Genomic DNA, 15790 nt, shown 5'->3' on the forward strand with positions numbered 1-15790 from the left:
TCGACCGACGATGATGTATGCAGCAGAAACTCTTAGCATGACAAAAAAACAAGAGGAAAATCTTAGAATACAAGAAAGAAAAATACTAAGAGCAATACTAGGACCAATAAAAATAAGTGACAATGAATTTAGACAAAGAACGAACCTTGAGCTACTGGATGAAATTTATAGTGTGTAAAATAAAACAGCAAAGAGCAAAATGGCTAGGACACATATGGAGATCCGGATCAACTACGACGATATTCTCAATATTGGAATGGACACCAGCTGGCAAGAGAAGACGTGGAAGACCAAGATCTACATGGTTACAAGAAGTAGTAAGTAATCTCAACAAGGCGGGCATACGACACTGGAAAGAAAAAACCAGAGACAGGAAAGAGTGGAGAAAAATAACCGAGAAAATTAAATAACGAACATGAGGACTGATCTACCTCAAACCATAGATCTAGAGAGCGTAAGCGGCGTAACCCCTAAAGGGGTGTTTAGTCACTATATATATATATATATATATATATATATATATATATATATAGAAGAAGTGAATAATCATTCACGAAAACGTTAGGCCGTACAATTGATACGCATTGAGTTTTGGTTTGCAGATTTCCCCAATATTCAAAACTTTACTATATATATATATATATATATATATATATATATATATATTGACATATATTTATAATTAAATAAATAATTATTTCGTTGTAAAACGAAAACAAAAGCCGTCTTATTTTTGGTTAGTTCAGAGAGCCCCAAAAGCATTCTGACCGGTTTCCATCCTTGTTACGATTTCCTCGCATAGAGAGAGCATATTTTATTCTCTCTGAACAACCAAATTTCGGACGGCCAGTATCGATTCACAACGAAATAACCTGATGGTGTGGGTGTCGTAGCGACATCTACTAAAAATAAGTGTAAGTTTTACTTTTAATAAAATTAAAAATAATATCAAAAATAAAATTATTGGAACCAATCTTCTGGTGACACCTTCGTGGTTTTTCAAATTTGCAAAGCAACGAATTGGCGAATAGTTGCATCTTACTCCCTGCCTGTCCAGCTGGTAAAATTCTAGCGAAGATTGGTCCCCCTTACTTAGAATAGGAGCAAAACTAATATAAATAAATGACTATTTAGTTGTAAAAATAATATGCTTATTTTTATATTATTTTTAATTTTATTAAAAGTAAAATTTACACTTGTTTTTAGCAGATGTCGCTACGACACCCACACCATCAGGTTATTTCGTTGTGAATCGATGCTGGCCGCCTGAAGTTTGGTTGTTCAGAGAGAAACAAATATGCGCTCTCTGAGGAAATCCTAACAAAGATGGATATTGGTCAGAGTGATTTTGGCGGTCTCTGAACTAACCAAAAAAAAATATGAAAAAATTTTTTTTTAAGAAACGCTTTTCTTTAGTTAGGTACCTACGAGTGACTAAAATTAAAAATTAAAAAAAGTCAACTAAAAAGCAAAAAATAAAGAAATTGAAAAAATCTAACACATTCGTCAAAGAAAAGCGTGGCGCGTCTTCATCGAATAAACAGTTTAGCCCCACGCTTTTCTTTAACGAATGTGTTAGATTTTTTCAATTTTTTTTATTTTTTGCTTTTTAGTTGATTGTTTTTAATTTTTAATTTTAGTCACTCGTAGTCACTAACTAAAGAAAAGCGTTTCTTAAAAAAATTTTTTTCATATTTTTTTATTTTTTACTTTGTAGTCTTTCACTTTTTAAACATTAAAATATATCGTCATGTTTATTAAAATATGTATAAAACATAACATGTACTTAAATGAAAAGTAGTCGGAATCGGCAAAAAATTTGAAACTTTATTGTTTATTTATGAAGCATAACGTAAACAATTAATATATAACGCAAAAAGTGAAATTATGTATGGTTCATATCATTAGCTACAATCCGTAAAAGTTTTAAGTTTTTACATCGTAAAAAACAAGAGAATTTAAGCATTTTCCATTAAAATCGTTTTTTTTTATTTAAACAATTAATAAACATAAAAATGTTTTTTTTATTGACTATTCGTGTATTATTCCCGCAAATGCATATATCTGCAAATTTTCATTCATTTGCATTGGAGAAAAGGCAGTCAAATTAACGTCTAAAAAGGGCCTAGCCGGGTAAGATGATGAAAAGTGCCCCCAACTCGATTCGAATTCCATATAGATCACCGTTTAGCATATATAGTGAAACTAACTTTCTGAAATTTTTAGCCCCCTAGGTGGTCATGTGACCCACCTAGAGCCTAATTAGGCTTTTTAAGTTTTTATTTTTTATCTCAGCCGCATCGAGAACTAGCGAAAAACTTTAAATAAAAAATTTGTAAGATTTAAAAAGTTCTGTGCGAAAATTTTTTTTTTAATTTTTGGCGGGAAATTTAAATTTTAGAACGATTTTAAAATTTTAAATGAGTATAAAAAAATAACTAAGACATTCATTTTCACGAAAAAAATATATAACGTGTATTTTTGTATAATATTTCACCCTGAATTTTTTCAAATTTTTAAAATTGGTGAAACGCACCTTCAAAAATAAAAAACCGCATTTTTTCGGTTTTTTTTTTCGTTTTTTGATACGATTTTATACATATTTTTCAAAAAAGGTAACACCGTCACTGGAGCAGGTAATAAATTTAAAAAGAATTGGGTTTTGCTTAATAAAAAATTTTTTGTAACACCATCCATTTTCAAGATACAGGGCGTTGAAGAAAACAAAATTTTACACATTTTTTACGATTTTGCCGAAACTACTGGCAACATTGTAATAAAACTTGGCGGGTTTTAAGAGGTAGTTATTGTGCATGTTTTGACATACAATTAAGGATCTTATACTCATCATTGGCGCGCTTAGGGGTAATGGTCTGAACTTCAAAGAAAAAAGATAGTACGCCACTGACATATTTCAAATTAACAATCATTTTTAAATTCCTCATTCAATTTTCGATAAAAAACTATCTTATCATTTTTTCATACGAGGCGCCGTTTTGCTGCAAAAAATAAAATATCTTAACGTTTCCAAAGTATTCGAATTAGTTTTTATAATGGACGTCCGAGTTTACGTATGTAGATGTAGAAACTACTAATAGAAGTTCGAATACTTTGTAAGGGTTAAGATGTTTTATTTTTTGAATAAAAATGGCGCGTCGTATGAAAAAATAGGAAGATAGATTTTTTGTCACAAATTAAACGAGGAATTCAAAAAGGATTGTTAATTTGAAATATGTCAGTGGCGTACTATCTTTTTTCTTTAAAAATTTCAGACTATTACCCGTATACGCGCCAATGATAAATATAAAATTCTTAAAGACTAAGTTTTCACTCTAATATCATATAAAACAACATAATGCTATTCTACATCCCACCAGAATGAAAACAATGGGAACCTTCTCTGGTTACACCTCCGAGGCTTCTACAATTTGCAAGCCATACGGATGCTGAGACTAAGGAAGATGAGGGAATTCTACAATTTACAATTCACGTCCCATCTGCTCAGCGCGGTAAAGTTCCAACGAGAATGGTTCCCTTCATACTTCACACAGAGTAAATGTAAATAAAAAATGAATAACCATTTTCAATTTCGTTGCAAAACGAAAACACAGCCGAACCATATTCTAGTCCAATCAGAGAGTGCTGCAAGCACCCCTACCGGTTTCGAAACTTATTAGTCTCTCATCAGGAGGCACATATGCTGCTCTCCCTGATCCAACCAAAACAAACCCCAGCGTGCAGTCCCGGGTTGCAACGAACGAAATGGCATAGATGCCCTAGCGGCAACTGCTAGCAAAAAGACTAGCTGCTGGGGTTTGTTTTGGTTGGATCAGGGAGAGCAGCATATGTGCCTCCTGATAAGAGACTAATAAGTTTCGAAACCGGTAGGGGTGCTTGCAGCACTCTCTGATTGGACTAGAATATGGTTCGGCTGTGTTTTCGTTTTGCAACGAAATTGAAAATGGTTATTCATTTTTTATAAAATTCTTAATTGTATGTCAAAAAATGCACAACAACTACCTCTTAAAAATCGCCAAATTTTATTACAATGTTGCCAGTAGTTTCGGCACAATCGTAAAAAATGTGTAAAATTTTGTTTTCTTCAACGCCCTGTATATTGAAAATGGATGGGATTACAAAATTTTTTTATTAAACAAATCCCAATTATTTTTCAGTTTTTTACCTATTCTAGTGACGGTATTACGTTTTTTGAAAAATATGTGTAACATTGTATCAAAAAATGAAAAAAAAAACCTACAAAATGCGGTTTTTTATTTTTAGAGGTGCGTTTCACCAATTTTAAAAATTTGAAAAAATTCAGGGTGAAATACTATGCACAAATACACGTTATATATTTTTTTCGTGGAAACGAATGTATTAGTTATTTTTTTATACTCATTTAAAATTTTAAAATCGTTCTAAAATTTAAATTTCCCGCAAAAAATTAAAAAAGAATTTTTTTTCGGACAGAACTTTTTAAAGCTTACAACTTTTTTATTTAAAGTTTTTCGCTAGCTCTCGATGCGGCTGAGATAAAAAATAAAAACTTAAAAAGCCTAATTAGGCTCTAGGTGGGTCACATGACCACCTAGGGGGCTAAAAATTTCAAAAAGTTAGTTTCACTATATATGCTAAACGGTGACCTATATGGAACTCGAATCGAGTTGGGGGCACTTTTCATCATCTTACCCGGCTAGGCCCTTTGACGCAAACTATTGAACTAAATAAAAGTGTTTAATAAAAATAAGACGGCTTTTGTTTTCGTTTTACAACGAAATATTTATTTATTTATATTAGTTTTAATCTTATTCTGAGTATGGGGGAATAATATTCACTGAAATTTTACCAGCTGGACAGGCGGGAAGTGAGATGCAACTATTTAGATCTCCCTCGCCCTTCTTTGTTCCGGCAATTCGTTGGTTTGCAAATTTTAGAATCCACTAAGGTGTTACCAGAAGATTTTTCCCAACAGTTTTATTTTTAATATTACTTTTAATTTTATTAAAAGTAAAACTTACACTTGACATATCTGTATGCCAGAGGTGAAAGGCACTATGTACATCTTTGTCAATATTGGGATTATACTGCAGTTATAATGAACTTTTAATTCTCCACACAGAGGTATAAAGCACTATGTCCTACTATATAAAATAACAAAGATAAGCCCTTTATAAAAAGTATCATGTCACATTTTGTTTAGAGGCAGAGGGCACCATGTGGACATGAAACTCTATACCTCTGTGTACATCCCTGTATCCCTGTCGTTAAATGTAAACAAATATTAAGTTTTACACTTTACCCTGTAATGTTTGTCATGAAGGAAAATCAAATTAAAGTTTAACATTTTATAATGCATTTTTAGTAAACATTTAGTAAGATGACCCAAAAGATCTTGAAGAGGTAAATAGCACTATGTCCACTATTTACTACAGCAGCTACCGGCCACTGTTTCTCTTTCTCTTTAGTGTGAAATAAAGATAACTATCTGTAATATAAGTATCAAAGTTATGTTGTCATATAGAACGTTATATGAGATTTTTGTTTGTTTATTTTTTTTGTTCTTTTTCTTTTGTGGCATTTGGGAGCTGTACCCATTTAGCCAGCAACATTTCTTAAAATTAACGCCTAACTAAACTTATACAACAAGACTATTACGAACCTAATCGACCAATCCAGAATAGGTAAGGGAAGGTGAAGTTTGTTAAAAAAAACTGTCGTTAAAATTGAAAACAATTAGTTAGTAGAAGTTATTACGTAATGCTCTAATACATATACTCACTTTTATTGTAGGAATGATAATTTCGGTTTCAACGTTTTCTTTCAAGCTGTCAATTGTCTGAGCATATTTTTCTTTAAACTTTTTATTTACACTTTTACTTAGGAACCTGAGTATTCTCCACAATAAACCTTAAATATAAATTTCTAGTTAAAATTGGTAAAAATGTTTGGTGTCACTATAGTATGCGGTCTTCCACTATACAAAGTGAATATCACGCAAAAATCAGAAGACTCATTATTTGAATTTTACTAATTAATACTTTGTCATATCAATTTATTATTTTAGTTGGGAATACGCTGTGTCTAGGTACACGCTAACGTGTACGCAAATAAAAAAGTTAGGTGCACGCGAAACGTCATCAAGTCAGTGACGTCACTATTTAGCGTGCACTGTTACTGGTTGTTTGCATACACGCTAACTTGAGCCGCGTGTATGCTGTGGTAAGTGGTAAGTATATACCGCGAGTGTCAGATAGTCAGAGTGTAGAGTGTTAGAATTTGTCTAATCGCTTTGTGTTTACACTTTAATATTGATTAGTAAAGAGATTTCTTATTTTTTATTTTTTTAGTGTTTGTTTTTAATTTAACTATGGAGTGTGGAAAATTATTTAGTTCTTTCAATGAGTTTAACAACATTTTAAAACAGTATGAAAAGATAAGAGGCTATAAATTAATATATATTTTTTTAGTTATAAGTGAAATAGTATTACCGTCCAAAATTAAAATAAGAGGAAGACCTAAAGCTTTCACAATAATAATTAACTTACGTAGAAAAATTATTTTTAACAATATTTTGTAGGTCACAAAAGAAGAAAAAAAATATTTTGTACATGCCATGTCAACTAAATGCATATTTATTTGCTAACCTAATGCCGACTAGACAGTGTCTTTTCGTAAGCTTGACAAAAATGTATACAAAACTGCTACAAGTAAACATCGATAGGAGTCCTGCGGGAACTGACCTACTATTCAAAAAGTGCGAAGAAGAAAACGTAGATATAATCCTGATCTCTGAACCGAACAGAAAAAAACTTATAACAGGCCATTGGTTTGTAGAACAAAATCTGGATGCGGCAATCAAAGTAATCAACAACCACACTAAAGTTCTTAAGCATGGTGGAGACAAAGGTTTCACATGGATTGAAATAGGCACCATGGTGATATACAGCTGTTATATGTCGCCTAATGTGGATATACAAACCTATACACAGTTTCTTGACAGACTTAGGACAAGTATGAAAAAACATAAAAAAGAAATACTCGTAGGAGGGGACTTTAATGCCAAATCAGTTGAATGGGGCTCGAATAGAGACGACAGGAGAGGTGAAATAATGGCAGAATGGCTAGCCGAAGAGAACCTTATAGTTCATAACAAAGGAAATACCCCTACATTCGTTCGTGGAGACTACGGATCAATCATTGATGTTACCTTTTCGACAAGGAAACTAGCTAAATGTATACACAACTGGAAGGTGCTGGAGGAAGAAAACCTAAGCCCACATCAGAGCATCATCTACGAAATAAAACAGAATAATAAACATCAAGACCCCACACCGGTAAGCAAAGGATGGCGAGTTGTAGAGCATAAAATCCAAGCACTCACGTATAGAATCGGCGTAAAGCTCGAGAACAGAAGTGATAATATGACAGCCGAACAGCTCATGGCAGACATTACCAGCGCGTGTGATGAGGTATTTCCCAAAAAACATTGTAGAGGAAAGAAGAAACCAGTCTACTGGTGGTCAGAAAAGGTGGCAGAGATGAGGACTGCCTGCAACCAAAGCAGAAGAGCCAAGACCAAGGCAAATAGAGCAAACAACGCATAACAAAAACTGTTGTTGAACGAACGCTATCAGGAAAGTCGACGAGCCCTAAAGAAGGCTATTCTGGAAGCCAAGAGCGATGCCTGGAAAAAAGTTATAGAGGAGGTCGATAACGATGTATGGGGCAAGGGATATCGCATAGTTACTGACAAGTGGATACATAGATTACCGACATGTTTGTCCGACGAGGAACAATACCAAATCGCAGAACGACTTTTTCCCTCGGATCCAGAAGTAAGGTGGAATAAACTGCCAGTATTAAAGGAGAAAATCCCACCTTTTACACTAGAAGAGTTACAAACGGCGACCGACCGTATTAAACCCAAGAAGGCACAAGGTCCGGATGGCGTACCGCCCGAAGTTATCAAAGCCGTGGCAAATGAACATCCGCTTAAACTGCTGCGATTATTAAACAGGCTCCTCTCGATTGGAGTTTTTCCCGACACGTGGAAGCAGGCAAGGCTCATACTCATCGAGAAGAATAAACCAGGGCAAAACGATAAAGCATACAGACCAATTTGTGTACTGAATGTCAGGAAAACTCTTCGAGCAACTTATATTAGGTAGGCTAAAGGAACAGATCGTTCAAACTGGTGACCTAGCATCGGAACAATACGGATTCCGGAATCAAAAGTCAACCGTACAAGCACTAAAGAGAGTACAGGAGATAGCGGACGAGGCAAACGAAAGAGTAGGAAGAAGACAATGTGCATTGATAACACTAGACGTCCAGAATGCCTTTAATAGAGCCCCGTGGGAGGGTATAATTGAGGAACTTCGCCGTAGAAATATAGCCCCATACGTTTTTAATATTCTTGCGAGCTATTTAGAAAATCGTATCCTATATATAGGAAACAATAAGGAAATGAAAGTAACGTGTGGAGTCCCCCAAGGATCCGTCCTAGGGCCCACCCTCTGGAACATCTACTACGATGGAGTGCTTAGGATACCAGTTCCTAGAGGTGTCAAATTTATTGGGTATGCCGACGATCTCGTAGTAGTTGTGGTAGCCGAAGATGCCGCCAGCTTAGAAGATACATCACGTGAAGTGATAGAAGACGTGACGGAATGGATGCAAAGAAAGAAGCTAACACTAGCATCTAAAAAAGCTGAAATAGTCCTCCTAGCCGCGGGAAGAAAAATTAAAGACATTTCTATACAACTGGAGAATACGACTGTCACGAGTAGGGATAGCATCAAATATCTAGGCATAAATATGGACAAAAACATGAGGATGGGAATACATGTTCGCAAAATAGCAGAGAAAGCAAACAAGGCAATTGGAAACCTCAGCCGAATTATGCCTAACGTAGGAGGTCCCAAGGAATCCACAAGAAGACTACTGTGCTCCGTGGCAAATTCCATAATACTCTACGGAGCAGAGATATGGCAAAGGGCTCTAAGAAAACAAGTACATAGAAACGTCCTTCTCTCTGTCCAAAGGAAGATAGCCATACGTATAGCCAGTGCATATAGAACTACCTCCACTATGGCCCTTCTAGCAGTAGCGAGGGTACCTCCCATAGAACTGCTTGTCGAAGAACGAATAAGAGTAGGAGAAGGCGAGAACAGAGCAGAAGTTTGGAGATCAATAATCGATCAATGGCAAAATAAATGGACACTGAATGAGGATAAGGGGCAATGGACCAAACGCTTGATACCGGACATAAGGACCTGGATAAATAGAAAGCACGGCCAAGTCAACCATTTTATAACACAAATGCTAACAGGACATGGAGGTTTCAGAGAATATCTACATCGATTTAAGATAAGCCAGACAGACGAATGCTTCTACTGCAGTTTAAGGGATACCGCAGAACACACATTCTTCGAATTTCAGAGGTGGAGCCTGGAAAGAAATAGGGCAGAAAATGTTCTTGGAATACTCACCCCAGAAAACATAGTTCATAAGATGTTGGAGAGCAAAGAAAATTGGAAGATCATAAACCAGATGGCTACGACAATAATGTCCAATAAAAGAAGGGAAATTGACAACTAGGAGTGCTAAATAACAGGCGCGGAGCGTACTTGGGATTAGGGAAAACAGGAAGAGAGAAGACACAGGAGAATACAGGGACAAAAAATGGAGAGGGAACCACCTAAACCCTTCCCGAAGGGAACGGGTGGACGTACCTCACGTCTCATTCCACCAAATACAACTTCACCTCTTGAGGTAATGCAGGAAGCGGTTCCGAGAGGTCTACTACAAGTTCATAAGGGCCACTAGTTGGTTAGCTTCGGCGCCTTACTACATCCTTAAAAAAGAAAAAAAAACAGTAGTAGTAAAACCCACTATATTATCATCAATTTTATATATTTTCCACATATCTACAAGCCATTCGCGCGGCACTTAATCAAAGGCCTTCTTTTAGTCACCGAAGGCAGTACAAAGGTTCCTTTTTCATGTATGCCTGGGTAGAACTGACTATGTCTAGGAGAAGTTGTTCTTTGCGACCTATGGATCTCTTAGCATATTCTTTCTGTTGAAGTTCTATGATATTTTTTATGCGGTAGTAAACAGGTTCGTTTACGTTAAGTTGAAAATAAATTAGTTTTTTATATTTAGTACTTAATTTAACTTAAATAATATATAAAAATGAGTTGTGTCTACTCACGATTCCAATCTTTTGTGCATAGATCACGTTTACTTGGTTTTTTTATACTTTTTAAATTTTTAGTAATTACGATTTAATGTAGCACGATAAGTGAGTTGATGGAAAAATATAGGAGTAAAGAAACAAACGCTCATATGGTATTCATTGATCTTGAGAAATCATATGATAGAGTTCCTCGAGAGATTCTGTAGTGGGCACTCAATAAGAAAGGAGTCCCAGGTGAATATGAAAAGATTGTGAGGGATATGTGATATGTATGAGGGAGTAACGACTAGTGTTAGGAAAGATGTGGGAGAGACTGATAAATTTCATGTGAAAGTATGATTGCACCAAGGATCGGTGCTTAGTCCGTATTTATTCTCAACAGCGAAACTACAGGGTAACATTGCATGGTGCTTAATGTATGCTGATGATGTCGTGTTAGTAGGAAATAGTGAAAGAGACTTAGAACAAAAACTGTAACAGTGGAGACAAGCTCTGGAGGAAAAAGGTTTAAAACTTAGCAGGACAAAGACAGAGTACCGTAAACATGGCCTACTTTGCCCAGTGGGTTCAACTTTGCCCACTGTAAGGGTTATAATATTTGTAAAAAAAATACTTGGCAACATAACAAAGTACCACAGACGTTTAAGCGCGCACTAAGAAACATGCATAAATCAAGACAGTGTAATATAACCTGTGTGAGTGAAGTGTAATGCTTGTAGTAAGGTAAGAAATTTGAACACGTGTTTGTAGTTTTTTTAGGGTAAAATCTAAGCACTGCTGGGTATACACCAGTAGGAATATTAACTAAATATTTGTTGATGCGTCTTATTTAGTATTGTTTTAACTGAATTTGAGATGAAACGTTTATCAAGGATTACATGTTTCTTCTTTATAAAATAAAATCCAAGTGGGCAATGTTGTCCTGTCATTTGGCTTTAGTTTTTTATTTTTTATTTTTTTATATAAAATGTTTTAGAGGCATTTAAAAGGAAACGGAAGTGTGCTTTTGAGTTTAACGCCACAAAGTATTAATTTTTACGTAAAACAGCATGTCAGTATTTACCTAATTGTTTTTTTTTTCGTTCAAGGACCAATCAAAATGCCAAGAAAAAGCAGAAAAAAATTGGGAGCAGGGCAGTAGGTATTTGCAATGTTCATTTAAAGATGGAGTTACTACAAATAAAATGGTATCTTTGAATGGTGAACTGATTGTAAAAAGCAATAGTTTTAAGTACCTGGGATCGGTATTACAGAGTAATGGAGAAATAGATGGAGATGCATGCAGTAGAATTAGGGCTGGATGGATGAAGTGGAAGGAAGCGAGTGGTGTGCTGTGTGACAGGAAAATTCCAATGAAGTTGAAGGGAAAATTCTATAAAACAGCCATAAGACCGGCTATGATGTACGGAACTGAATGTTGGGCAGTGAAAAAGAAAGAGGAACAACGAATGCATGTGGCGGAAATGAGAATGCTTAGATGGATGAGTGGAGTGCCAAAAAACAATCAAATTAAAAATGAGTATATTAGGGGAAGTCTAGGTGTGGCACCAATTTGTGCCAAAATGAGAGAGCATAGGTTGAGATGGTTTGGTCATGTTCAACGTCGAGACGCTAATCACCCAATACGAAGAATTACTGAAGTGCAGATTCGTGGAAGGAGTAGCAGAGGAAGACCAAAGAAGGTGGGGGGAGACGATTAGGCAGGACATGTTGTTAAAGGGGATTAATATTGATATGACCCAAGATAGAATTGTATGGAGACATGCAATTAGGGAAGCCGACCCCGCATAGGGATACGGCAAAGAGAATGATGATGATGTAGCACGATAAGTGAATGTCAAAAAAACAGTAAGTATTTATGGTTTGTTGGTTTGGAATTAATCTAGGTTGGAATTGACTTAGTCACTTTCTGACTTCCAAAATAATAATTTCTAACCAAGTTATTAAGGCCCGGTCTTTTCATCTCCGGATAACTAGTTATCGGGAAGTTTATCGGACAGATTTACATGTAATCTGCCAGATAAACTTCCCGATATCTAGTTATTCGAAAGTGAAAAGACTGGACCTTAGTCTTAAAAATGGCCATTTTCGCTTTTTTAAATTTTAAATTGCATATAACTCGACAACTAAAAAAATCTAAACTAACCCAAAAAAAAATTGTCCAAAGTGAAAACATTGATTTTTTGAATTTGTTTAAAAAAATTGTCTAAGACAATTTTTAGACAGCGGAACCTCCCGGAACTCTGTGGATTTGTTATAAGGACCTCGTTTTGAGTAAGTTGGTGCAAAAAAAAACGAATCGGAATAATTTACCTAACAGGGGCGACGATACAGCCTGGTCTAAATAGAACTCATATGTAGGTATCTGTAATTTTCTTAATAACATATAATTTAGCACAAGTGGAGTTTATTATTATGCATAGTATCAATTTTTGGGGTTTAAGTCCAAATACAAATATAATTTCACATCTACAACTGCTTTAAAAAAACACTCAATATAGTGCCACAAAAACCTACAAAATATACCCTATTTCACGAACATACGCCTGTTTTGGATTACTTCGACAACGAATATTTTACTGTGCAAAATAAAAAAAAAACGAAAGTACATTGCAAATTACATTGTTGTTTATTGGAATAATTATTAGCGCCATTTACTTTCGTATTTCTTATGTTGCACAGTAAAATATTCGTTGTCGAAGTAATCCAAAACAGGCGTATGTTCGTGGAATGGCCCATACTACGACTTTACTGTACATACAGTAGGAAAAATGAAAGAATACCAATGAACGATCACATCAATCACTTATTTTGTATTTGCTGTATTTTTCTATAACAAACGTTTGTTATTTATAGAAGAAGACAGCAAATACAAAATAAGTGATTGATGTGATCGTTCATGGGTATTCTTTAATTTTTCCGACTGTACTTTACTATAAAATACATACTATAAAATACTAATATACTTTACTATAAAATACATACTATTAAATATTTTACTATAAATTACATAATTTACTATAAGACATATAAATGAGCGAACTAGATTTAAAAATTTAGTTATTTCCTACACGAATCACGAGTAATGGTTACTTAAGGGTGTAGGCGCAAAATTTCACCCCAATGTGTTTTAAATACATTCATTCTTTTCGAATCCTGAGAAAACTAATATGTAAGTATTTTCGAAAAATTTAAACGCAGAATGAAAGATTATAATATTACCGAGTGTCGAAAGTCCCTTAGAATAACCAACATTTTCCGTTGAATGAGATATTTGACATTAAAAATCACACTAAATCTTCTCTTTTTTTAACCCCTGTAACTTATTACAATAAACATTATAGACATTTTTCAGGAGCTTTCTGTCCTCGGTAATAAGCAATGCAATATTTAATTCTGCGTTTAAATTTTTCAAAAATACCTATAATTTTCTCAGGATTCGAAAAAAAATGCATTTAACACACATTGGCGCGAAAATTGGCGCCTACCCCATTAAATATGTTTAAATAAGTATTTTGTTTCGTTGGCTATTAGGTAGGTATCCTAGTAGAGATTTTTCAACAATAAATATTTTATAATTATTGAAAATTTATTAATGAAATCTTGTCAAATACAGACTTTGTAAAGTAAAGAAGTTAGTAGTTGATGTTCTTGACCCAATGATAATAATGACAATCGGAAGCACAATAACAAAACTATAACATATTAATAAACTTATCACATCCATTGTTTACTGTCACTATAATATTTTAAATTCGCGTGTAGATGTTAAACACACTGAATGTGATCTTAAACTGCACTTACGTTGATCAAAGTTCATGTAGAAGTAAATACTTCAATAGAAATAGTAGCAAATTATAGAATAAATGTTGAAAGATGATTATAATCACAAATAAAGTTAAAGAAATGGTCAAGATGCAAAAAAGCATAGCTGGGAAGAGTTTGGAAGAAAAATGCAGGAAAATAATAAAGGAAACAAGAAGTTATTTTACAGAACACTAAGAAACAAAAAAAACCAAAAAGAGTAAATATTCATCAAATAAAATATCAACAAAGAAATATCATAATAGACGAAGAAAACATTATCGAGCGATGACAGAATATTTTACAGGGTTACTAAATAGTGAAAATAAAATATTGATAAAGGAAAAGAAAAATGAAACTGGAATACAAATGGAAGAACTAGAGGAAGCTTTGAGTAAAATTAAAGTAAGTAAAGCACCAGGATGTGATCAGCTAGATACAGAATTATTAAAATTCCTGGGATCAAATGGAAAGAAAGAATTGCTGGAAATACTAAATATGACATGGAAAACTAAAAAGATTCCATCGGAGCGGTTTGCCAATAAATAAGAAAGGAGATACTAGGGTTTGCGAAAATTATGGAGGAATATGTCTCTTATGCGCAGGACTAAAAGTATACGAAATAATAATAGAAAGTTACGTAAGATCATAAGAATAAGAACCAAGACTAGCAGATGCACAAAGTGGATTTAGACCAGCGCACAGTTTATGAGACCACAATTTTACTTTGCAACAAATGATTAAAAAAGCTATACTTAGTCAAAAATGAAGAAATCTATTTAGCATTCTTAGATATAAAAAATCCGTTTGATATGGTGGACAGGACAGGAATCTGGCAGAGCCTAGAAAACAGAAATGTAGATGAAGAACTGTTGAAGGTGGAATTGGTGATTGAGGAAAGTGCTGGATGTTAGAAGAACAGACAGAAGACGAAACGAAGACATTAGATAAGAAACTGAGACGGTGGGGACGCATGATCAGAATGAACGAAATAGACAGGTGAAGAAGATATCGGAAGCGAGAAAAATATAAAAAAAACCGTAGAGAACGAAAAAGAAAAACATAGAACAATAGCATAAACGATATTCTCGAAGATAAATGAAAGACATGGAGTGAGGCGAAGGAACTAGCTAGAGACAGAAAAGAGTGGCGTAAATTTGTAGAAAAAATTAATAGAGCTCGACACCTACAGGTTTTCGATTATGTATGTATGTATATATGTAAATACAGACCTTGTAAAGTAAAGAAGTTAATAATTAATGTTCTTGATCCAATGATAATAACGATAATCGGAAGCACAATAAAAAAACTATAACATATTAATAAACTTATCACATCCATTGTTTACTGTCACTACAATTTTTTTTATTCGCGTGCAGATGTTACACAGATAAAACAATATTTAGTAGTTTATTCCACTAGATGTGATCTTAAACTGCAATTACGTTGATCAAAGTTCATGTAGAAGTACATATTACATATATATAATTACATATACATTATACATAATATATATAAGCCTGGATCCCGCGTACCAAAAAAAGTTTATTAATAGTAAGCTGAAAATTTGTTAATAGCTTAACGGTGTCTAGTCGGACAAGCTTTGATGTATGGGAACACTGGAACAGGGGAAGTTTTAATTGTGCAACATGTTACAGGTTTCGAACGTCAGCCTACGAAAACGTCCCATGTATTTGTCGGACAGAACTTCCAGTTGATTTGTTACCCTTTCATTAAATAGGGATGTTCACTAATTTTTAAATATAGTTAAATTCAATAGATTAC

General features: G+C 34.3%; 1 protein-coding gene across 3 annotated transcripts in view; it reads right to left on the minus strand.

Annotated features, from left to right (window-relative positions):
* Positions 1-15439, minus strand: part of LOC114349493 (uncharacterized phosphotransferase YvkC) — a 118587-nt gene extending 103148 nt beyond the window's left edge. Inside the window, exons 1-2 of one of the 3 annotated variants that reach the window (XM_050643850.1) lie at positions 15238-15439; positions 5780-5907 (exon numbers count right to left, since the gene is read on the minus strand). In XM_050643850.1, coding sequence (XP_050499807.1) covers positions 5780-5907; positions 15238-15346 — 237 coding nt within the window. In that variant the 5' untranslated portion in view covers positions 15347-15439. Of the gene's footprint in view, positions 1-5779; positions 5908-13819; positions 13958-15237 lie in introns of those variants that run through there. The other 2 variants (XM_050643848.1, XM_050643849.1) reach the window with 2 other exon arrangements.
* Positions 15440-15790: the final 351 nt, after the last annotated feature.

The sequence above is a fragment of the Diabrotica virgifera genome, chromosome 2, assembly GCF_917563875.1.
Source record: "Diabrotica virgifera virgifera chromosome 2, PGI_DIABVI_V3a".
NCBI classification, from domain to species: Eukaryota; Metazoa; Arthropoda; class Insecta; order Coleoptera; family Chrysomelidae; genus Diabrotica; species Diabrotica virgifera.